The sequence below is a fragment of the Caretta caretta genome, chromosome 1 (genome assembly GCF_965140235.1).
Source record: "Caretta caretta isolate rCarCar2 chromosome 1, rCarCar1.hap1, whole genome shotgun sequence".
Taxonomy (NCBI): domain Eukaryota; kingdom Metazoa; phylum Chordata; order Testudines; family Cheloniidae; genus Caretta; species Caretta caretta.
This window is the reverse complement of record NC_134206.1, coordinates 281,256,272-281,280,264: the sequence shown is the minus strand read 5'-3', so window position 1 is coordinate 281,280,264 and position 23,993 is coordinate 281,256,272. Positions and strand designations below refer to the sequence as shown.

General features: G+C 42.5%; 1 protein-coding gene across 3 annotated transcripts in view; it reads right to left on the bottom strand.

Annotated features, from left to right (window-relative positions):
- Window positions 1-17,610, bottom strand: part of PPP1R12A (protein phosphatase 1 regulatory subunit 12A) — a 214,819-nt gene extending 197,209 nt beyond the window's left edge. Inside the window, exon 1 of one of the 3 annotated variants that reach the window (XM_075124336.1) lies at window positions 17,218-17,610. In XM_075124336.1, the coding sequence (XP_074980437.1) occupies window positions 17,218-17,454 (237 nt within the window). In that variant the 5' untranslated portion in view covers window positions 17,455-17,610. The remainder of the gene's footprint in view (window positions 1-17,217) is intronic. The other 2 variants (XM_075124334.1, XM_075124335.1) reach the window with 2 other exon arrangements.
- Between the last annotated feature and the right edge of the window lie 6,383 nt (window positions 17,611-23,993).

The following is a 23,993-nucleotide window of genomic DNA, read 5'->3' as shown; positions in this document are numbered from 1 at the left end:
GCCTTAGCCACCACATTTTTGCTTTTGCCTTAGCCACCACATTTTTGATGAGTACTAGGTATTTCATAAGATTTTCAAGCCCTGAAATGACAAGTCACCTGTTCTTAAGAAAGGTGCCCCCATTCTTCATAGCAGCAATTCAATTTTTAAAACACTTCAGTTATTGTACCTTATGACTCCGGTATTTTGTATTAACAGTCATTTAAATGTACAGCAAAGCTTTTTTCACTTCTGAAATTGAGATTTAACTGATGTTCCCCAGCTGCCATTCTATGCCCCCCTCCAAAACAGAATCCCTAACTGTGGTTTTTCTCATCCCAGAGAATCTGCTCACATAGTAACTTGCTCATATGTGGCTGCACCTTTCTGCTGCAAGACAGAGGAGAGCTCCAGACAGAAAATCAAAAGTGACTTTTAGTCACCCATAGGGATCTTATCCAGTCAGTCCAAAGAGCCACAATATTGTCCCATTAAAGGGCAGATCTTGATCCACAATCTGCCCTGCTTACAGTTCAGTAAGGAAAATGAGGACATAAAATTCTACATGCACCTAGGTATTATATCAGTACTGCTACCATTCCTGCCCTGCTGTGAAGCAAGAAAATCTGAAGCTGGAGAATATAGCAGCCTGCTGTAACAACAGGTTTCCATGTGACCAAATGGCTACAGCTGGATTGTATTCTCCCCTAGAAAGAAAGTCCATAATCCTGGGTAGAAAGTGGGAGGCTCTGAGAAAGCAGGGGGGGTGGGGTGGGAATAACTGGCTAATGAGTAAGGCTAAGATTTTGCCATGGCTAATTTTAGTAAAAGTCATGGGCAGGTAATGGGCAATAAACAAAAACTGAAGGAAGCCGTGACCTGTCTGACTTTTGCTGCGGCAGCTCCATGGTTTCACCTGCCACCGTGGTAGCTGGGAGCTGCAGGATGACCATATCTCCCCAGCTGCTCGCCCAAGGAGCCCCTCCATCTGAGGCTGTTGCCTGTGGCTGGAACCCCGCCAGGGCCCTGCTGGCTGCCAGCTCCAGAGTCTCGCGGCCACTGGGGCTGAAGCAGAGAATGTCCCGGAGGTCTCTGGAAGTCACAGATTCCGTGACTTCCATGACCTCCGTGACATAAAAGTAGCCTTACTAATGAGTAATAAAAATATAGATCTGGATACAGGATGGATGTAGGCTGATGTATCACGATGAGGAGTGCTATCTTGATGTTCCATATTTACTCAGTGATGTAGATATCACTTTTGCATAAAGACTGTTTGGACTTGAAAACTAGCTGCCAAACCAAACCATCAACTTATCTCAAAAGACAAAATGCATTCTTGTTCTCTACATAGCACATCTCTTCATTAGCAAATCTTCAGTGATCAGAACTCTGATGGCCATTTTGTTGATGCATGGAGTAGACTACAGCTTGTCCTTCCAAACTAAACTGACTTTTTAGTACAGGTTAGTAAAGTTGTTCCAAGTTGTACATTTTTCTGAAGAAATAGAAACTTCACAAGATTCTTGCTGGGGGTTTTTTTGGTCGTAATAGTAAAGATTTCATAGGACTGTTCTGCTAGAAGCTATTACTGCATGCAGTCCTGACTGAAAAGTGTGCTGTGCTGCCACAAAATTGACTGCTGCAAATGATGCTTAAAATCAACGTTAAGATATCATCCAGTGGATATTTGAAGGATCAGCCACACTCCCATTCAGCCAGTTGAGACCTTTTGACACTCTAATGAAAAGGCAGGAGAAGAGAATACATCTGACTTGCAGGCCAATAAGGCATCTTTTTCCCCTGAACCTCTGAAACACAAGGTGGAGGATTACTACGTTAGCACAATTTACAATTTTGCCCTTTAAGGGGTCAGGAGCAAAAGTTTAGACTCATTTAATGGGGCTTTAGAAATCAAGTCTTTGCTGAAAGTTAGAAGATGTTATTGTTTAAGTAAGGACTTCTCAAGCTATTCAAATACAAAGTCCAATTTCAGAAATCAAGAACAACGTTGTAGGATGTACTTCGGCCTTGCAATGTTTTACCCACCCAGAGTAATTTGAGGGGTAAGATTTAGAGTGAAACCCTGACTCCCTTAAAGTCAACAGACAAGACTTCCATTGATTTCAGACTTCCCGGGAGCCAGGGTTTCACTGGTAGTCCATACTTCCCCTCATTTAAAAAAAAGGTGGGCAAACTGCATGTAGGATAGTATTTTAATGATTTTGTAAGACTTGTATTTAAGGATCCATTCCTGGGTTACCCTGCCATAATAATAATTTTTGTCATTATAATTACAGTTTGTGACACCTCAAGCTCAAGTGTCTGAAATTTATTCATAAACTTGGCTAATTAAAAGGGTTTTTTTTCTTTTAAAGAGGCTTTCATTTTTAACTCTTAAGGATATTACAGAAACAGTGACTTCCACACATTTATGAATTAAGGCCAAACTTCTACTGCAAATACATGAAAACCTTTCATGCAAGTGTTTTCACCATTAAGAGATAGGGAACAAGCAGAGTTAACATAACATCTACAGAAGGAGGAATAGAACCCAGATTCTCTCACGCCAAGTACTGCAGTTTAGCCACAAATCTAGACTTCACTGTTTGTAACTCACCTTATTAGAAGATCATTACAATTGCACTGCAGGAAATTATGATCTCAGTTTGATAACAGTTACCTCCCTTTCGGAAGAACAGCAGAGTAATTTAAAGATTCTCGTTAGTTTCACAGCTCTAAGATGCATGGGTAGAAGTTGTTGGAAGTTTCACTTTTGCTGCTCAGAGTGCTGAGAAAGAATTGTATCTGTATCTTTACAGTAGGTGTGGTCTCTGGGGGGAAATAATGAAACACGTAGATCAAATTACTCATTTACTGCAAAAGAAAAAGCTATGAGTAGCAGCAGTATAGGCCTACTAGAAAAATTCTGAGCAACAGTAGTAAAGCTAGATCATGGGTGGAGGGCTGGATGATGAAAGAAAGGGATAGTGAAAAGGGGAAAAACAAAGAGGAACTTGGTCACTTCTCACTGCCTCACATGCAATCCCCCCCTCCCCCCCACCACCACCCAGTCAAAAAAGGTAAAACTATTTCTCCTCTGCAGCTGAAGAGCTGGGGAAACCGGAGAACAAAAAGTTCTATTTGGCACGTAGGTACTACTATTCTGGAACATGTGCAGGGAAGGAGGAGGAGGAGAATTGGGAGCACCTAAGAGTGTCTTCACAGCAGGTTGACATCCATGGCTGGCCCATGCTAGCGGACTTGGGCTCACAGGGCTCCAGCTGCATGCATGTTTCATTGCTATACAGATGGCTCTGTGACCCTCTCACCTCACAGGGTCCTAGAGCCCAGGCTCCAACCTGAGCCCAGAAGCCTACACAGCAATGGAACAGCCCCGCAACCCGAGGAGCCTGAGTCAGCTGACAAATTGTGAGAGCCCAAAGCTATTGATTTCTGCAGAATTTAAGCACCTTTAGATGGGCTAGTTTTCTAGTCCCTCTACTACTTCTAAATTAACTGAATACAAACCAATGCTGTGTTATCTTTCTGAGTCAGCAAGCAGGTCCAATGGTTCTGCTGCATCAAATGGTATTCCCCAACAGCAGCATCTTGAAATTAAGATGTTGTAAAACTAGCCATTCAGAACTCCGTAGCAGAGAAATAGTCAAGAATTGTTAGTTTCACGATACTGTTACAAAAAGCTATAAGCAAAGACAATCACTAGAGTCATTCATGGAATAAGCATACTCCAAAAAAGGTTGCAAGCAGCAAAGAGACAGAAAGCTCCTTCTTTGCAACAGTTATTGGGGAAATATAATTTGAAATTTAAGAGATACTGGCAAGAGGATAATATAAAGAATTGAGAGCCCATGCAAGAGCCATTGACTACAGTACCTGCAACTTTATTTACAAGCAAGCTGGGAGTTGTCAAGGACTTGGCTTCTCAGAAAGGCACTGCTTCTGGACCCCAACTGAAGCTCCCTCTTACCTAAATTTGCCCCCCTTCCACCTCCTCCCCCCACTAGCTAGTCTAATAAGTTAAAAGTTAAGTATTTATTGCACAGTACTATACACTAATAGAAATTTGGGGAGTATTTGTAAGATTATCACCCTCCCTGCACTGCAGCCAGAGAAAGTGTTTCATTTTAAACACTTACAAGACCAAAATATTTTGAAATACCATAGCAGGATCAAAATTAACTTTTCTGGTGAGGAGTCCAGTGTTGCAATTACCCAGCAAGCAGAGGGACATATAGGGGTTAACAGCAAGATTCATCCTGGCCTATTTTTTGTACTGGCCTCCAGCTAGGAGGTACCAGTAATTAGGATTGGCCAACTGTTTAATCACACAAACCCAAACACCCCTGCCCCATCCGAGCCCATGAGGCCCCACCCCTTCTCCAAGGCCATGCCCCCGCTCACTCCATCGCTTGCTCTCCTACACCCTCACTCACTTTCACTGGACTGGGACAGGGGGTGGGGGTGAGGGAGGGGAGGCAGGCTCTGGGCTAGGATGGAGGGGTTCGGAGTGTGGGAGGGGGCTCCAGGCTGGGTCTGGGGCAGGGAGTTGTGCAGGAGGAAGTCCGGGATGCGGGCTCTGGGAGGGAGTCTGGGTGCAGCAGGGGGTTCAGGGCTGGAGTGCAGGAGGGGGCGAGGGGTTCAGGCTCCGGCCAGGCAGCGCTTACCTAGGGCGGCTCCCGGAAGCAACCAGCATGTCCAGTTCCTAGGCTCAGGGGCAGCCAGGCGACTGAGCGCTGCCCCTGCCTGCAGGCACCACCCCCACAGCTCCCACTGGCCACGGTTCCTGGCCATTTGGAGCTGCAGAGTCAGCGCTCGGGGCAGGGGCGGCGCGCAGAGGCCACCTGGCCGTCCCTATGCCTAGGAGCCAGAGGGACGTGCCAGTCACTTCCGGGAATCCTGCAGAGTCAGAGCAGGTAGGGAGCCTGCCTTAACCCTGCTGTGCCACTGACCAGACTTTGCCCTATTAAAATCTCCCGGATTGTCTTTAATAGTCACCGAGAGATTGAGGCTGATTCCGGGAGACTCCTGGCCAATCTGGGAAGGTTCACAACCCTAATAAAGATTCAAATATGTTCAGTTCTGGTGAGTTTTTTTTAAAAAAACTGCTTTTGTCCAAAGAGGTTGTTTTTAAATCTTCAGTGCTAAATGCTAGATCTTGTTTGTGCATAAACCAGGACTTCAGAATTGTTCACATAGTTGAGAAAGGTGCTAAAGTTTGAAATAGACTGGGGGTGAGGATGACATGGCATGCTACAAGTAGCAAAAAAGGAGCAATTATTTGCTGTTTTAATTCATATACTAAGTGAAATTAAGTATTGGAGGGTTAGTGGTAGAGAGAAAATAGTCATACAGCACCTCTTTTTTAAGACATTAATTAAATGTCTCTTCCCAAACTAACAGTAGAAACTAAATAGTAATACTAGGCCTCCTGCATCTTAGTCAAGTTACCAAAACACCAGTAAGAATATCTTACTGTAACTTCCTGCAGTCAAATAAAAATAAATTTCCCTTAATATGTAAGTTAGGTCTCCAGTATATAAAGTGACGTGCCGGTATCAGTATTAAACACCCCTTGTCCACACTAATAAGGGAACTGCATACAGAAACTCACTGACAGCCACAGTATTAGTGCAGCACACCCTCTCTCCTATGCTATTCTTGAGAGCCAAGAAAATAGAAAGTGTTAAACTGTTTTCCATGGAGTTGGAGACAAATTACACTCTATTCAAAGTAGCTTTAATCACTTAGGGCCCTTATAATAAAGTGCACAAAAAGTTTCACAGGTTAGACAAAGTGAGAATGTAAAATTTCTAATAATTTGCAGTTTTATATAACTTGTTTTTTTAATTCCATCTGATATTGACTGGGGAGGCCTCTAGCCATAATTAATACAATTACAAACTTCACTCTTTACCTGGACTAAAACCCAAGAGGAGGATGGCACAAGACATGAGTCTACCACTTATCCTCAGCTGAGCTTTTTATGAAGGTTAGGCACCATCAAGTCATAAAGCACCAGTACAGAGTGATTTTTAGACCAAAGCAATTTACATTTAAAGTCAACTGTAGGTTAGTAACACTCATTTGAAAATGTGTTAATGTAAACTTAAAGTTTAATTAAATGCTGAGACTTTTTAACTGACCCTTCTGGTAAGGTCTCAAATTTTACAAAAATGCTAAAGACAAGATACATAAAGTTAAGGTCTTGGTCCTGGAAACACTAACGCAGTTATGTAAAGTAGTTCATAATAATAGAATAGTATGATTTCAGTGACTATTCATGTGAGTAAAGCTAAGCATGTGCATGTTTACAACACTGTAAAGTTGTATTTATTAAAACTTTCGTGGCATAAAAATCTCATCTCAAAACAAGACTGAAAGTTTAGACTTTCGATACACTGACAAAATTATCACAAACTTATTTTTTGTAAATACATAGGCCAAAGTTTTCAAAACAAGGATCCTAAGTCTACATTTTAAGCACCTATGGGTATGATTTTAAAAAACTACAAGACGCACATGGCCCATGAAAACTACAAACTGATGGAGAAATATAGCCTAGTCAAAGAATTTCAGCTTTCTTTCAGGTTTCAGAGTAGCAGCTGTGTTAGTCTGTATCTGCAAAAAGAAAAGGAATACTTGTGGCACCTTAGAGACTAACAAATTTATTTGAGCATAAGCTTTCGTGAAGCTTTTCAGAAATTCAACAGGTTCACAAACTCCAGGGTCAGAAGGGAAAATTGTGATCATCTAGTCTGACCTTCTGTACAACACAGGCCATAGAATTTCCCTCAAAATAATTCCCAGAACCGATCTTTTAGAAAAACATCCAATCTTGATTTTAAAGTGTCTAAAGATAAAGAATCCAACACGATTAAATTGGTAAATTGTTCCAATGGTAAATTACTCTTAAAAATGTACACCTTATTTCCAGTCTGAATTTAACTAGCTTGAACTTCCAGTCCTTTGATCATGTTATAGCTTTGTCTACTACGCTGAAGAGCCCATTATCAAATATTTGTTCCCCCAAGCAGCTCCTAATAGACTGATCAAATTACCCCTTTAAAACTTCTTTGTTAAGCTAAATAGCTTGAGCTCCTTGGATCTACCTCTACGAGGCACATTTTCCATTCTTTTAATCATTCTTGTAACTCTTCTCTGAACCATCCCTCTCCAATTTATTGATGTGCTTCTTCAATTGTGGACATCAGAACTGGACACAATCTTCCAACAGCAGTGCCAAATACAGTGATAAAATAACCTCTCTATTTTACTCAAGACTCCACTGTTTATGCATCCAAGGGTCATATTAACCCTTCTGGCCACAGCGTTGTGCTGGGAGCTCACGTTTAGCATCATGATTCCCAAATCTTTTTCAGAGTCACCACTTCTAAGGATCGTGTCCACCATCCTGGAAATATTACTCCTAGACGTATATGCATTTAGGTGTATTAAAATGCGTATTATTTTCTTGAGCCCAGCTTGCCAAGCGATCCAGATCGCTCTTAATCAGTGACCTATCCTCTTCACTATTTACCATTCCCCCAACGTATGGGTCTTCTGCAAACTTTCAGTGATGATTTTATGTTTTCTTGCAGGTCATTAATAAAAATGTTAAATAGCATAGGGCTAAGAACCAAACCCTGCAGGACCCCACTAGAAACATACCCAATCAATGATGATTCCCCATTTATAATTATATTCTGAGACCTATCAGTTTTAATCCATATAACATACCGTATCAATTTTATATTGTTCTAGTTCTTTAATTGAAAATGTTATCTGGTAATAAGTCAAACACCAGAAGTCTAAGTACATTACCATTATCAATCCTGTAATCTCACTAAAAAATAAAGTTAGTTTGACAGGATCCATTTTCCGTAAACCCACGCTGATTTGCATTAATTATATCAGCCTCCTTTAATTCTTTATAAATAGAGTCCCATATAAGCCACTTTAAAGTCTCCATTAATAATTTATCAGAAGGTGGTGCTGCTTGCAAATACAGAATGGAATATATGCCCATCAATTTTATGTTCAAGCTTGTGTTCTCACAGGCTCTGAGCTAGTCTCTCAGCACAGATGTGCATTATCAGAGTGAAACTGAGAACAAAATTTGAAGTTCTACTAACAAAACAAGTACATGACACAGTAATTCAAAACTATCAGGTGGGAAGAACTAGCAACATAAAACAAAACTAAAACCACTTCTTTTAAAAAAAAAAATGTTTATCCATCCTGGTTCACACTATCAAGCAAAGGAATGGTGAACTGGCAATCAAAAGAAACAAAGCTACAGTAGCCCAGCTAAATTGGGGGAGGGGGGGGCGAGAGAGAGAGGAGGGGACAACAAAAAAGACTTTGTATTGTATACACGTCTAGAACTTCATAACACAAAACCCAGAAATTAGAACCATTCCACACAATAAGGGAGAGTGGCTGACAGGTTGGCCTCAAGGGCTCCTACCATGACCCCCCTCTCCCATAAATCAAGATCTTGCAGAGCCACACTACTAGAATTTTGTGCACATTATTTAGCTGTTAACTGGCAGTGCTCCCCCATCTGCAGTGACTAATGAGATAGGTCCTAGATAGAGGGAAGCTAGAAATTTTATTTATTTATTACTTAGGGTAGTCTTGGGGAGAAAGATGAGATGATATTTTACAGAAAAAATATAATAGTGAATAAGGGATACAAAGAGTTTCTATGTTTATGCATGGACATTTTTATAAAAAAAGTCATGTGCCAAATTAATTAGTTTGCTTGAATGCTGCATTCCTTCCCTCTACCCTTCATGTTTGCCCCTATGGTAAGCTTGTGTTTTTAGATGGTCTCCTCTTATGAATTTGGAAAGCACTACCTAGAACATTCTACATGTTACAAATGTAAGTATTAGTATTAAAATAATTTGGAACCAGCCAATTTTGATTAAGAGTGACAGGTTTTTGTCTGACAACAAATAGAGCTGCACAGTTCTTATTAGTGATTAAATGTCAAAAGCAATAACTAGCATTCTTGTGGAGAAAATCCAGAGTCACCATAAGCAGGTGCAATGCCAAACTGGGCCTTTGTGTGATTATTTTGTCTGTAGTGCCTCAGCCTATTTATTAAAATCCCTGTATTTATTGAAGATCAATTACATTTTATTATTTTAAATGCCCCCCATTAGCCTTATATTCCTAATACACTCTAAGAAGGTGTATGACAGTAATGGAGAAATGAATGCCACCACTCATATTTGAAAACATTTCTAAAATTCTGCATCAGTAAATTTAAAGGGGAAGACAAGATGAACTGTTTTGTACAGTAGTTAGTGATGCCTCAAAAGCCATTAACACACCACTTTCGTAGGTGGCAGTTTGACAAAACTTACTATACCTGATTTAAAATCTAGGTTTAAAACTCCAGAGACAATGCATGACTAAACATTTTGTTTGTTGTAAATACATGATAATCTTTTTCTTACTGACATATCACAATGCACTTTAACAGACTACTAGAAAGGTGACAGCTGAGGAATGCCTCCACTCCTATGCCAAGGTTTCCATTGACTCATTTCAGGAATGCACACAGCAAGCATGACAGCTTGGAATGTCTCCACCCATCTGATAGCATCTGAACATGCACTGCTTACAGCTAGCCATACAGACTTGCAGCTCTATTCCAATTAGATCAACAAAGAAAACTAATAAGAATAACGACTTTTACATGCAGTATGAAATTTTGCACTACTCAATGCATGCCAAGTGGTGAATTCTTAATTGTGATGTACTTAATGGCTAAAAATCTTAGTTTTCATCTCAGAAGGGAAATTAAACTGAACAAGAGACAATTAAGGGGCAAGTGCTTGCTCTTTTGTAATTCATCCTTTGAAGGATTTGGTCAGAACAATAAAATATAATCAGGTAAATGTTACTGAATGTCATGTAGTCTCTCTCTTTTGTAGTCCTCAAATTACTTATATCAGTAAGCATCTCCTATTAACTGGAATAGACATTATAAGGCCACCAAAACAACACAAAACTAACCATTCAAAAGCTTGTATTATTTCCAGTTATGCCCATAGTGTGTACACAGAAGACATCGGCACAGATACTCAACTTAAGGATGATCTATTGAAGTCATGGTTCCAATAGCAATTATCCGAGGATCTGCCCCACCCTGGAGCTCACAATACAATCTGAATTATACCATTTCAATAAATAGAAGTGAAATAGTTACAATTTATGTTCAAAAGCTACAGTGACACCTAGGCTTAGTCTACTCCACCACCTAAAAATTAGGTCAACCTAGGTACACTGCTCAGGGCTATGAAAAATTTCACACCCTGTGCAACATAGTTAGGGTGACCTAACCCCCATTGTAGACACAGCTAGTTTGACAGAAGAATTCTTCCATTGACCTAGCTCCTGCCTCAAGGGTATGGATTTACTGGAGTGATGGGAAAAAACCCTTCTCTCAGTGTAGCAAGTGTCTATACCAGTAGTTCTCAACCTATTTACCACTGTTGGCCACATATGCAGATCCCAAGTGTTATGGGAGCCGCATCCACACTATATATACACACTACGTGTATTGCTCTGAGGATGTCACATGGCTGCAGCCATGTGCTGATTAGGCCGTAAGTGGCCCACGGGCCACAGGTTGAGAACCACTGGTCTACAGTACAGCAGTTTAACTGCAGTACTGCAGCTGTAGCACAGACATCTGCCTAGATCAGCAATTAACTTCCTCAACCTGAATCTGTTCACATGCAGTGGTTCCCAAACGACCTATCGTGATGAGTGGTTTATGTAACATTCCTTTTACTACACAAAAGTAGGTTACAAAAGAAAAAAATTTTAAAAAAATCAAGCGTACCGTATGTCAGAACACGCATGGCATTTAATCTACACATTTCATTGTGCCAATGAAGTCTGTAAATGCATCAGTGTACTGACTCAAGAATATTTAATTCCAGGGTAAAGTTTACAACTAGAAGACATGGTCATTAAACAGTAACTTATTTTACAAAATAAAAAAATTATACTGGCTGTAGTTATTGCCAATATTTTGAATTTGTTATGAAACCTATGTGACTATCTTATAAACGTATTCTTCAAATGCTACATTACAGATACTATAAATAAGTTTGAGATGTTTCTACTCATGTCATTGCCAGTAATTATTAAGATGGGAGTTTCCCCAAGCTTCGTCTCAGCCTATATGCTAGAATTCAGTTCAATTATTATATTTGTGCATTTAAAAGAGGACACTTAGCAGAGACAATGTGATGCCTTTACATACAACTCAAAAAAGAGAGGTTGGGTTCAAACCTGGCATATAGTTAATCCTCAGTATGCACAAGGCTGTTAAGCCAAGTTTGGAGAGGTATAACATTTACAATTATTGCACTCTACAAAAATTTGTATGCAGTCATATGCTTAATAGAATTTTTCTTATATGTAGGCTAAGTACTAAAGATGTCCTCAGTTATCATGTAGTATGAAGGGGCACATGATGTACCCAACACTTCATATACTTTATCTCTTCCTCCACCACCACTATTTCTTTAGAGAGGACGGAAATTAGACAGGCCTTTATTAATGCAATATTAAGGTTGCAAAATTAAGCACAGAAATCAGGAAATTAAGAGTTACCTTAAAATAGTTATTAGCTTAGTCACACTGAAGTATTATGCTATTCAATTCTCATTTCCTGGAAATGAACACGTTTTACAGAATCTATGGCCAGCAGAAGCGTTTCCACTCATTTCTTTACGTTATAGTAATTTTTTAAAACAAACATCTGAAGTCAGACAGTGCAACATTAAGAACCTAGAAGTGAAACTGATTTCCCCACTTCTGTTGTCCACACTGAGACACATGCAAAAAGGAAAAAAGCAGAATAATGACCAATAAAGGATTTTTTTAAATCCTTACCTCTAAGCGTACAGTGTTATCAGAAACAAGAATGATTTCCCCCCCATGCAATGAGATGGAAGGTATCAGTTTCACAGTAAACCAAGTACAAATTCTGACGTATGGATTTCAAGATTTTTGTGCAAATTTTTATATCTAATGTAAAACTAATTCGTTTCTGCAAATGGGGCAAGACTCTGTCCTCCAGTAAGACCAACACCATTGAAGTCGCAGCTCAGGGAGTGGGGGTTGGGTGCTAAGGTGGCTTTGAGCCATTTTTGCATCATCTTGATCCTAAATTGCTCTGCAGCTCCTATCGTAGTGTAGATGGCCATAGGAGCTTAGATTACAGCAATCTACCCCTGGCTACCGGGCTGCCATGCTATATGTTGTGTCTGGTAACTTCCTATCCCAGGGCTTACAAGGGGGTCCTCAGAAGACAGCCTTACAGTTGTCTTTCCTTGTTTTTATGCCAGTGGGCTCCATCTACAGCTCAATCACTGGTTTTTAATCATCCTTTTACACCACTCTAGCCCTTTAACCAGGTGTAAGGGCTCTAGAAGGGGATAAGGCTATTACCCAAGATATTTAATGACAACCAGTACTAAAGCCCATGTCAGCATGAGTGATCAAGTATATACGTTTGCGATAAATAAGCAATAACTGGATCTCTTTGAAAGAAAAGGGAGGCAGTTAACTTATGTCAAAGCAACTACCTCTGCGATTAGTAAATATTAAGATAACAATAACTTGCATACATGGCATGTACTGTCATCTCCAAGTTTGCCCTTTGTCAGCCAAAACCAGACCACTGTACAGTTCTATAATGAATGATCTGTGGTTATAGTGTTGTTAGCCACTGCTGAGCCAGTGCTATATGATACCAAGACAACAGCATTAAGATATTCTTAAAATCAGTTCCCCCACATGAAAACTATGTTCTAGCTACAGAGTGGGTGACGCAACACCTTTATTGGACCCACTTCTGTTGGTGAGAGATACCGTACAAGCTTTCGAGCTACACAGAACTCTTCTTCAGACTACACAGCAGATTTTGTTAGGAAGAAGAGTTTAATAGATAGTAAGGCAATGAAGTCAATCTGCACGATAAATATCAAGGGTTCAATTCAAATAGCTAGTGTTATATTCCCACATCAGCTTGATCACCAGTTATGCAGCAAAATTGTGTCAATACTTCCCCATAGCTCTCAGGTGTAGGAAGACAAATGACTGTTCACAAAGCACTCCAATATCTTAGGGATGAGCCTATAGAAGAGCGTATTATAGATTAAAAAAACCCACCACTAATAAGAACTACAAAACTGAAGTCTTCACTTCAAGATGTGAATATACATACTATGCAATTTAGATCTGCTGGTCAACAAGTTTTAAAATAATTTGACAGTCTTTTTTTACAATAATCATTCCATAAAACCCAGTGCACAAGACGACTCATATACCCAACATAAACAAAAACCATGTTTGTATGTTGCTCATGTCAGTAAGTCTGTTCTCAGAGTTAGCCTGTACTAAGAATTTCTAATTTTTTTTTAAATAAGTGACAACATGGAGGCTCTTATAGACCAGTCATGCACAGGCAATTTCTTCCCCACCCCAGAGACTAAATGCTAGCAAGTATTACATGACATCACATTTCGCCTCCTGATTCTATTCTTCTCTTAAGTCCTGCTGAATTACCTGGAAGGACACATCACAAGAAAAAGTTAACCCCTACAATCCCAGCGTTACATCTATGCACATGACAGTTATACAGAAAAAATGCATTATTCAGAGACTCTGTCTTTTACAACTTCCATTGAGTTAATGGAACATTTTGGATTAGGAAGCCCCAACCCAAAAAACATGGAAACCAACTATGCACAGCCCTGTCAAAGGCAGAAAATAAGATTCAAATTCAAAGATGTTAAAACCAGAAGGGACCATTATGATAATCTATTCTAACCTAGATTACAAAACAAAAATATTTTTCTGTACTGATTTGCAAATAGGAAGCTTAAATACTACTTGGAATATAGGTGGTAAATGTGACAAAACGTAGTTTAATATGTTGCATCCCTTTAAAAAAGAAGTGCACTTAACATGCACCATGCCTACTTCTGCGCAGCAAAATATAAAATGAAATCAGCAATTAGTGTCAAATCACTGTAGAATTAAAATGTGTAGGCAGTATGGGGGAAGAGAAGCACTCAGACTTTCCATCTCAGAAATAAATGTCTGCAGTACACATTGGCCTTTAGAATGCATACTGAATAAGAAGCACAGTAAGAATTTGTTTTGTTATACAGGAAGAGGGACAAAAACCCTGCCTAGTTCATCCTACAAATTTTATTACTCCACCCAAATAGCTTTTGAGCCTTAATATTGGAACAGATTGCCTAATGAATGGCACAGTGGTTTGGCTGGTAGCACAACTTGTTGCCACAGTGGAAACTGAGGCTACGTCTATGCTGAAGTTGGAATTCTATGGGTAGACACATATGCATTAACTTTGATCCAGCTAGTATGCTATAAGAGCAGGTTAGCCACCGTGGTAGCAGCAATCTACCTGCCCAAGTACTTACTTAGAGACTCCAACAGGATTGTTCTCAGGCAGCTAGCTTGTGCTGTACAGCTAAACTGTTATTTTTAGCTCAATAGTTTGATCAAACCTAGCATGCATACACCTGAGCTGGAAATTACACCTCTAGCTGCACTGTACATATACCCTGAAACTGAAGCTACCCCATGTGTTCACGGCTGAATGTGTTGAGGAACTGCCACCAACGTTTTGAAGGAAAGTGCTGCTTATCCCTTTTTCCTATACTGCCTTGTGTCTACAAGAAAATATTACAAAAATGTAGTTTATGCTCCTGCTCTAGTGCACTAAAACCTAACTCATGGTGGGCGACTCAAGACAGGAGAACGCAGGTGATGTGGAATAAATGGATGAGAACCGGGGGAAGAAAGCGGTCCAAAAATGGGGATAAATCACTTCATTTTAGATATCATGCAGGTATTCTTGTTTCACATGGATGAGCAGGTCTAAATTGATATAGTGCTTAAAAATGATGGTAACCATGGAAAATCCTGTCTATAATAGGGCTTTCAACATTACCGACACTGGTGAAGTCACAATGGCATTAGCAAAGTGCTAAACTTTTGAGAAGTTTCCCTACGGTACATCTGGCCTTACTTCATACCACAACAGCTCTCATTTAGAGTAGACCCATCTATGATAAATAAGATGTACAGTATTTTCTATTTTGTCTCAAATGCATGAACAACAAAGAAGTTTGGCTACACTAAAGACTGTGTGTCAATTAAAGGGACACTGCAACCAATACATTCCCTGAGGGGTTGGGAGAATATACAATCAAGTCACAGTTAAATCTCCCAATTTGCTTTTCAACTAGATGTTTGTCGACAGAAGCCTCCCAAAGCCATTTTTAGTTATCCCATAGTAGGAACACTAGAGTATCAACTACTCCAACAGAAGTTTAAGCAAAAAACCAAAAACCTGCAGCTATCTTGATCTCCCACTATCTGTGGTCAGCTTGCAAATTAAGGAGGGGTGAAAGTCTGGCAGCACAGAGGCAACGATGACATTAATAAATGCTAAAAATGTTGCACTACAATATCATAAAGTTGTCAGAGAGACTCCTCCTCACCTGCTTTTTAAAAAGGCTTCTCAGAATGGCCAAAAAACGGAAACCTTAGTCTTAATTTGTTGTTCTACCAATAACTATAAAAAACAACACTTCTTTTGTTCCCACCATTAAAAGTTCTATACATTCTGGACCTGAAAGAACTTGTTTATATATTAACAATATAACCAATCTTATCAATATTCTAATAACAACATTACCAATTCTGTCAAGGCTAATAATACAATGAAAGGGCAGGTGACAACTTTTGTACAGGAAACAGTAAAGCTATTATATACACCTTACATTACAGTAAGAGTTAAAAGTATAAAATCCAGTTCTTAGCAATCCATTTATTGTTAGCTATTACAATAAATAATGGGGCATTCCTCATACTTATTTCACTATCAAGAGGTTTACCACATACTAAAGTCACCAGTTTCTGTTTAGAAAGAGAACACGGTCACAACACTGCTCTGAATTCCCTCACTGCGCTATTTTGGAAAGATTTTTTTACCTGATCGAACTAGAGCTCATAATTACTAAGTCTTTCTGGAACTACTGAGGTACAATTTTCAAAACAAAACATTAATCTATCAAAGAGATTGTTCTTTCTTTTCTGAATTTAGTTTAGTGAATTTAATATGCTGCTATGGTTTTTGGTCTGTTGCAGAAACGAAAACTATTCAGGCAAACCCACATTATCTCTGGATTGCCACTGCCTTTCCTTATTTGGCTAACATTTTCAGATTCCAATCAGATTGCTATAAAACTTTAACATGCACAAAGCATCCATTTTGAGGAAAGTTCACGGCCACTTTCATTAAGGGTGGGGGGAATGGAATGGAAAGTTAGATCTCAGTTCAAAAACCATGGACAAAGCAATCCCTTCTTACAACCTCCCACCGCAGGAAAAATATCCTGTAAAAACACTGCTAACCTAAGAGTAGGGCTTTCACACTGCGGCAGAAACCATCAATAAAGAAAGAAGCCTGTCTCCTATCGACAAACGTTTCTATATTAAGAACAAAACACTAGTTTCCCCCTAGAAACCAGAGAAAAATAAATGATCCGCCTTCACAAAAAGCAGATTTAATCCCCTTAAGTGCAGAAAAATTGGAGGGGTCGGGGCGGCAGGAACTCTCTCCCGATAACAGCAAACATGGGAGTGACCCTGTTTCTCATCCCACCATCCTTACCTGCCAACACCACCCCCTTTCCGGGATCTGCCCTTCACCTCCCCCGACTCCGGGGCGCCATCTCTCCTCCCTGGACACACAGCGGGCAGGGCCCCGGCGGACCCAGCTTTCTCAGCGACACCCTCCATGCTATCCATAGCCGGGGGGTCCCACCGACACCGTCCCCGGGGGAAGGAAGGCAGAGAGGGCCCCGGATCACCCCAGTCAGGGGAGGAAAAGGTTTAGCCGCCACCCCAGACAGTGGAGTAGGGCCGATCCCAGAGACTAGGGAAAACGAGGAAGAGCAGCCTCCGCAGGGCCGATCCATCGGCTCGGGACAGACCCCGCTGCAGAGAGCTGGAGTCAGGCTTGGCAGCACGTCCCCACGCCCCCGACCACCGGGCCCCGACCACCGGGCCCCTCCCGCCCCCGCGCGGCCAGGCCCAGCCCCAGTTCCCCCCCGCCCAGGCCGAGCCAGGCCCCGCACGGACCTGGTGCAGTGCGGTGAGCCCGTCCACATTGGCGTAGTTGATGTCGGCGCCCCGCTCCAGCAGCCGCAGCACCTCGTCCGTGTCCCCGCTGGAGCAGGCAGCCAGGAAGACGGCGCCGTCATCGAACTTCACCTTGGTCTTTTTGCGCTTGACCACGGGCGGCTCCAGGTCGGTCTCGGAGCCGAGCCAGCGCTTCAGCTGCTCGTTCCGCTTCTGTTTGGCGTCCGCCATCTTCATGCCCCGCTCCTGGCTGGCCCTAGCGCTCCGAACCGAGGAGAGCCTCTATCCACCACTATCCCATAGAGCACCGCGGCCGACCCGGCCGCCGCCGCGCCGCACTCGCTCACCCGCCTAGGGGGAAAGAGCCGGAGAAGGGGCGCGGAGGCCGGCCGCTTTAACATAATCTCGCGAGAGTCCTGAGGGGAGGGAGACATCAGAGGGCGGGGCTGTGAAAGACCGGAGCGTGAGGTCAGACCTGAGCAGAGGGAGTGGGCGGGGACATGGGCGAGGCTCTGAGCGGCCCAAGGGCGCGCGGGGCAGGGTAGAGGTGGCTGCGGCAGGGATGGAGCCGCAGCGGGTGCGGGGGATCGGAGAGGCGCAGGGACCCTGAGCGGGGAGCGCGCCTCAGCGGCAAGGGCCGTTGAGCCGCGCGGGCGCGGGCTGAGGTGAGCAGTTCAGCCGACAGGCCACGGGGCTCGCTGGCAGGTGCAGTGCAGGATACCGCTTCTCGAACCGTGTGGATTGTAAGAAACTGCTGTTGTAGTAAACTGCTACCCGATGTCGCAAATGCCTATCGATGGCCGTGTCTTGCACTGTCGTGTATGTGAAATTGCTATGTGTAGAAACGTGCTCCCTGTAGCCGTGAGGGGTACGTGTAGATTGTAAGAAACAGCTTTTGTAAAAAGATGCTACTTTATTTGTACATACTTGAAAACTGTTACCATGTTTCAGTCTTCCCTCATAGGTCATGTTTTCTAGACCTTAAATTTTCACAAACTTTATAAGTGTACCTTCTATGCCATTATCTCAATCATTAAGATTTTGAATAGAAACGTATCCAGAACTGACCCCTGGAGAGCCCCACTCCTTATGCCCATTTTATTTTAGTTCCATCTAGGTTTCATTTCCATAGTTTGTTTATGAGAAGGTCATGGGAGACAGTATCAAAGGCCTTACTAAAGGCAAGATATACCACATCTACCGCTTGTAGGCTTGTTACACTGTTAAAGAAAGCTATCAGGTTGGTTTTACATGTGAGACTGCTTGAAATACCTTTCTTAGCAAAGTAGGACCTGTCACTGCTGCAGGTAGCATGGTCCTACAGATAGCATTCACACACACACCAACCACCACTTCCTCTCCCCCCCCCCCCCCATGTATGAAACTGCAAAGTATAGGGATGTGCTACCTGTAACACTGCAACGTGATGAAGTTAATTCCTACAGACAGCAGTTTCTGACACTGCTGGTATGGGAGACTGCTATTTGTAGGAATTAGCTAAATCAGATGGCCTTTTTTAAGCAAAGTTGGACCTGTTGCAGCTGCAGGTAGCACAGTCTTGCAGATAGCATTTTCACACACACACAAAACTGCAAACTATAGGGATGTGCTACCTGTAACACTGCAATGTGATGAAACTACCCCACATCAGCCACCTTGCATAAAGTATATATTAGCTATGTCGTATCTGTATCAAAAGCATATTTGCATAAAGAATGTAGAGTATAATGTCACACCCCACATGTATGTTTGCTGATCTGCAAATAGTAAAGGAGCATGCACCTTTGGGTGCAAATGCTCATGACAGTAGTGCAGAGCCATGCAAGCTCCATGATTCTGTGTGAGATGGCAGACAGTGAGGAGGGCCAGGCAGGTTAGTAGGTTTAGAAAAAAAGGTGTAAACATTATGTATACGTTTATGTATGGGATACAAATAAAATTAGTGGATGGTTAACAATGCGTTATAAGAAGTTGGATCCCATGGCCACAACCACCCCAGTCTGACCTGTTTAGTACCCAGCATATGCTGCCAAACCAAAGCTTCCCAAAATACAGTGGGTGGACAGTAGGATATCTATTCGTGGTGCACCTCACTCTGAATCTATACAAGTGCTTTTGGTGAGTACCCTGACTGCTGAGACAAGGAGTCCAGGGGGCATGCACACAAGTGACATAGTAACCGTAGTGACTCTGTGCTGACATAACTTGAGTTAACCCACACTTAAAGTGTAGATATGGCCTTAGGTATATTAAATGTTTGGGAGTATGAGGGTAGACTAAGATTCATTCAGGTGTTTAGGGTCAAGGCATTGGAACTGGCCTTACTGCACCCTACAGGCTCAGGAACAAAGAGACACATAAAAAAAATATTTATTTATTAAAATTTCTTGACTCGAGGGTGTATAACTCATGATTTTAGAATTCTTGTGGTTATAAAGGTATCTTGGAGTTGTAGATGTGTGTTCATTATATTTTGAAAGGCAAAACTATGAATGGGTTGAACAAAGAATTAGATCAGTCCCTCAGGATAAGTACATTGGCTATTAGCCAAGATAATCAAGGGATGCAGGCCCATGCTCTGCATGTCCTTAAACCGTCCTTTGACTGTCAGATGCTGGGAGTGGACAATGGGATGGTTCAATGTGTCATTACCTGGTCTGATCATTCCCTTAGAAGCACCTGACATTGGCCACTGTCACAAGACAGGATACTAGATTAGGCGGACTATTGGTCTGACCCACGATAGCAGTTCTAATTTTCTGCAAAAATTACAATAGATTTTTTTTCCAGGGAGAAAGACATTATAGGAGATAGTATACTGCCTTTATTGAATATTTAAGAATCAAGTTGTACACAATGGCAGACGGAAAAACACTAAGGGCTAGACTGAGAGGCAAAATAACAGTTACAAAAATGCAATCCCCATTGGTGGATTGACTCAAAACAAAGTTTTGACAATAGGCCAGAAGTTCAGTCAGAGTGGAAGTCAGATGATCCAACAGAATAAACATCTGCTCTAAAAATGAAAAGAAAAAATTAGAATTAAAATTTCACGGAATTCAGGGAATCCCAGCAGATCAGACAACCTGGGAAACTGCTCGGAGACTCTATACCAGTGGTTCTCAAAGCCGGTCCGCCGCTTGTTCAGGGAAAGCCTCTGGCACGCCGGACCGGTTTGTTTACCTGCCGCATCCGCAGGTTCAGCCGATTGCAGCCCCCACTGGCCGTGGTTTGCCGCTCCAGGCCAATGGGTGTGCTGGCTTTCCCTGAACAAGTAGCGGTCCGGCTTTGAGAACCACTGCTCTATACATTCAGATACAGTGATAAGGGATTCTTTGTTTCCGAGGGGATATATGTAAAATGTTTCACTGAATTAAATCTTAGGGATTATCTACACTGGCAAGTTAAAGCGCTCTAATTTGCTGGCTTAGGGGTGTGAAAAATCACACATACACACACCTGAGCGCAGCAAGTTTGAGCACTTTAAAGCGCTAGTGTAGACAGGCTTGGCTCCCAGTGCTCGGAGTTAATCCCCTCGTCAAGGTGGATTACCAGGAGCACTGGCACCCGCGGCAGCGCTTTGAACTTTGTAGTGTAGACATAGCCTCAGTAGATTAGATCAGAAAAGAGGAGCTGAATTAAGTAGGATTGGATGTAAGGAGATTGATCACTTTAGATAAGCTATTACCAGCAGGAGAATGGGGTGGGGGGAGAGAAAACCTTTTGTAGTGGTAAACACCCATTTTTTCATGCTTTGTGTGTATAAAAAGATCTTCTATACTTTCCACAGTATGCATCCGATGAAGTGAGCTGTAGCTCACGAAAGCTTATGCTCAAATAAATTGGTTAGTCTCTAAGGTGCCACAAGTACTCCTTTTCTTTTAACTAGGATTGGGGTGCCTGTACCTTTAAGAACCCAGCCCTGGTAAGCCCGTGCTGAGAGGTGCTGTCTGTGAGAGGGGAAAATAAAAAAGCCCCTTTTCCCCCCCACCATTTTTGCAAACACTGGTGTCTCAATCCCACTGGGCTAACTGCTATCCCTTCTGCCCCTGCCTGTGCTGGGTTTTGCCCTCTGAAACCCTCTGCCAGGGCCTCACTCCTGGGCTTAACTCCTCCTCCTCCCCCCTCATCCCTGATTTTGCCATTTAGCCCCTCTCCTAATGCTGCCTCCAGCTGCTTGACCCCCCTGACCAGTAAATTTCCACCCCCTGCTCAGACCCTGGCCAACCCCCTGCTCCGATTCGTCCCCTTTGCCACTTTTTAATCCCTGTCAAAAGCAGTCCGCAGAATCTTATAGGTAATAAGGGCAGGATGAAGCGCAGTGGCTTCAGCAGATGAACTGAGCATGCTCAGTACACCAGAAGTAGCACATTACTACGCGGGGCAGTATCCTACACCAGCGCAGGGCAAGGGGGGGTCCAGCCCACAGACTAGAACGGGTGGGCGCAGAGGGCCCGGCCCTTCCTCGATCGATGTCCCCCATCTGCTCGCTACACCTGGCCTGGGGGCCGGGGACTGAGAGAGGCCGCCTAGGGCTCGCCTCCCGCCTGACCCGTCCAAGGTGTTACCTGCCAGCACGTGCAGAAACACAGGGTGTCGTGACAACGAGGAGTAGCGGCTGTCACCGGTCCGTCCCTGAGGCCGCATTTCACCAAGTGCCTGCCTGGGCAGGGCCATGGGCTTCTGCAAAGCCCCCGTGGAGGCTTCGTTCATGTTATGCAAATTTTGCCTCAGTTTCCCTCTTTGAACGAAGTGGGGATAATACACCTTTCCCATGGTGGGGGGATAATTAATTACTCTCGATAAAGCACGCTGATGTGCAAAGCAGTGCAAATGCCTTTTTTTTTAATATCAACCTAGATTTGGTTTCTACCCCCTGTGCCCCCCATAGGGTGGGCTCCTTTTAGCTACATTGTCTTAAATTATATTTCCCTTGGAGGAAGGTATGGGTTTAAATTTACTGGAGAAGCTTTGAATTTGTACTAATAAGAATCAAAATATAGTCTGAGACATTCACAAAACCTCTAACACTTCAAATTCTGCAAGGTTACCCTTTCCTCATTAGAAGGGTTCCTTTTCTTTACTGCATCCATTCTCACAGCCCAATCAAGCTTCCTTTTTCTTTTCTGTTGATTGATGTGTGCCAGCAGCATTTGACAAGAGGCAGTTACATTAAGGTTACCCAGCTGTAAGGATTAGTTTCTCAGTGTATTTTGGGCCAAATTTCCATATGCAGACACCTTTGCTGTATCAACCAAATTTTCTCACACATCCACTGTGCCTACAGAACCTTTATGCAAATTTGCTGGCATGGTGTGTGTGAACATATTCAACAGACATTATTTAGGCAACTGCATTAAGACATCTTTTCAAATGTCAGCAGTAGGGCATGAACACAATTTGCAGATATAACTTAAGCGTATATGGACACCATATGCATAAGTGTCCATAAGCACATTTTAGGCACCTGCGATTAAAAGTGTGACCCTTTGTGGATAATTTATATAGTACCTTTAATCCCCAAAGCACTTTACAGTCAGTCTTCATAGTGGTTTTTATTAACATGAGTAACCCTATTTTCTCTGTCAGAGTCCTGATTGAGTTCCCCTGTGCAGACACTCACCAGCCTACTGGGTTTGGACCTGCATGCTGGATCTGTGTGCTTCTAAACTCTCTTGCATTTGGGCAGGCTCCAGCCAGTCTCTGGTCCTGGCCTCTAGGGCACTGATTTTCTGTCTTATGCCACTTCTGTGGAATATGATCCTATGGGCCAGCTGCCCTAGGTCCCAAGACCAATGCAGAACCCTCCCGCATAACTTAAGAGCATTCTTCCCAAGCTCCATCCTCAAAGGTACACTGGTTTATAGTTTGAAACAAGTAACAAACAGACTTTATAGAGGAATTCCTAAACCACTTTACTCAAAGACAAATCAGAAGAGATACAAAATTCTAGGCAAAATAAACACCTGCTTGCAATTCCCGGCTCAGAGTCCTCACCACTCCTGAGCATTCTTCTTTGGGTTTTGATCAGTGCTTTCAGGGGTCCCAGGTCTCCTGGATCCCACTCCTCTAGCTCCGTTTTGTCTTCCTGATCAGGGAGTCTCTTTTGACTCCTGCAGCAAGCTCCCATTAGCTGGTTCAGGTCTGGTGCTCAAAAGGTTCCCCAACTCAGCGTATGTCCCTTTGTGGTTCCTGAATCACTCAGAGCCTGTGTTTTTAAAAGCTATTCTAACACCTTGTTTCTTTGCTTCTGCTGTGGGTTTTCCATTGTGCCAACACCAAACCCTGCAGACAACTTGCATACATCTCATTGTTCTAGGTTGCTTCCAACCTGAATGGAAGACCATTCAGGTTAATGATTTCTTGTTCACCTGTATAGACTTGGTTGGGAGCTACATGACATAAACCCTGTGAGCAAATAGCTAATTCACTATACACTGAGGCATTCAATGGTACAGCAGTTCCATAAAATCATACGTTTTACACAGAAATTTTTGCAAACTATCACATGTTCTATAGTAAATGTTTGGAAGAGTGGACTCAATCCTGCAAAGTGCTGACCGTTCTGGCTCAATCCAGCAAAGCACTCAAGCACATGCTTCATCCACGTAAGTCAGTCCCATCATCTCCGAGACTACTCACATGTTAAAGTGCTTTCCGAGATCAGGCCAGACTGCTCAATAACTTGTAGATGCAGACCCTAAATGCCCTGACCACTGAAATGCATTCTACTCTATGAGCTGTTAACGGGTATGTTCTCACTGCAAAGTTAGCCC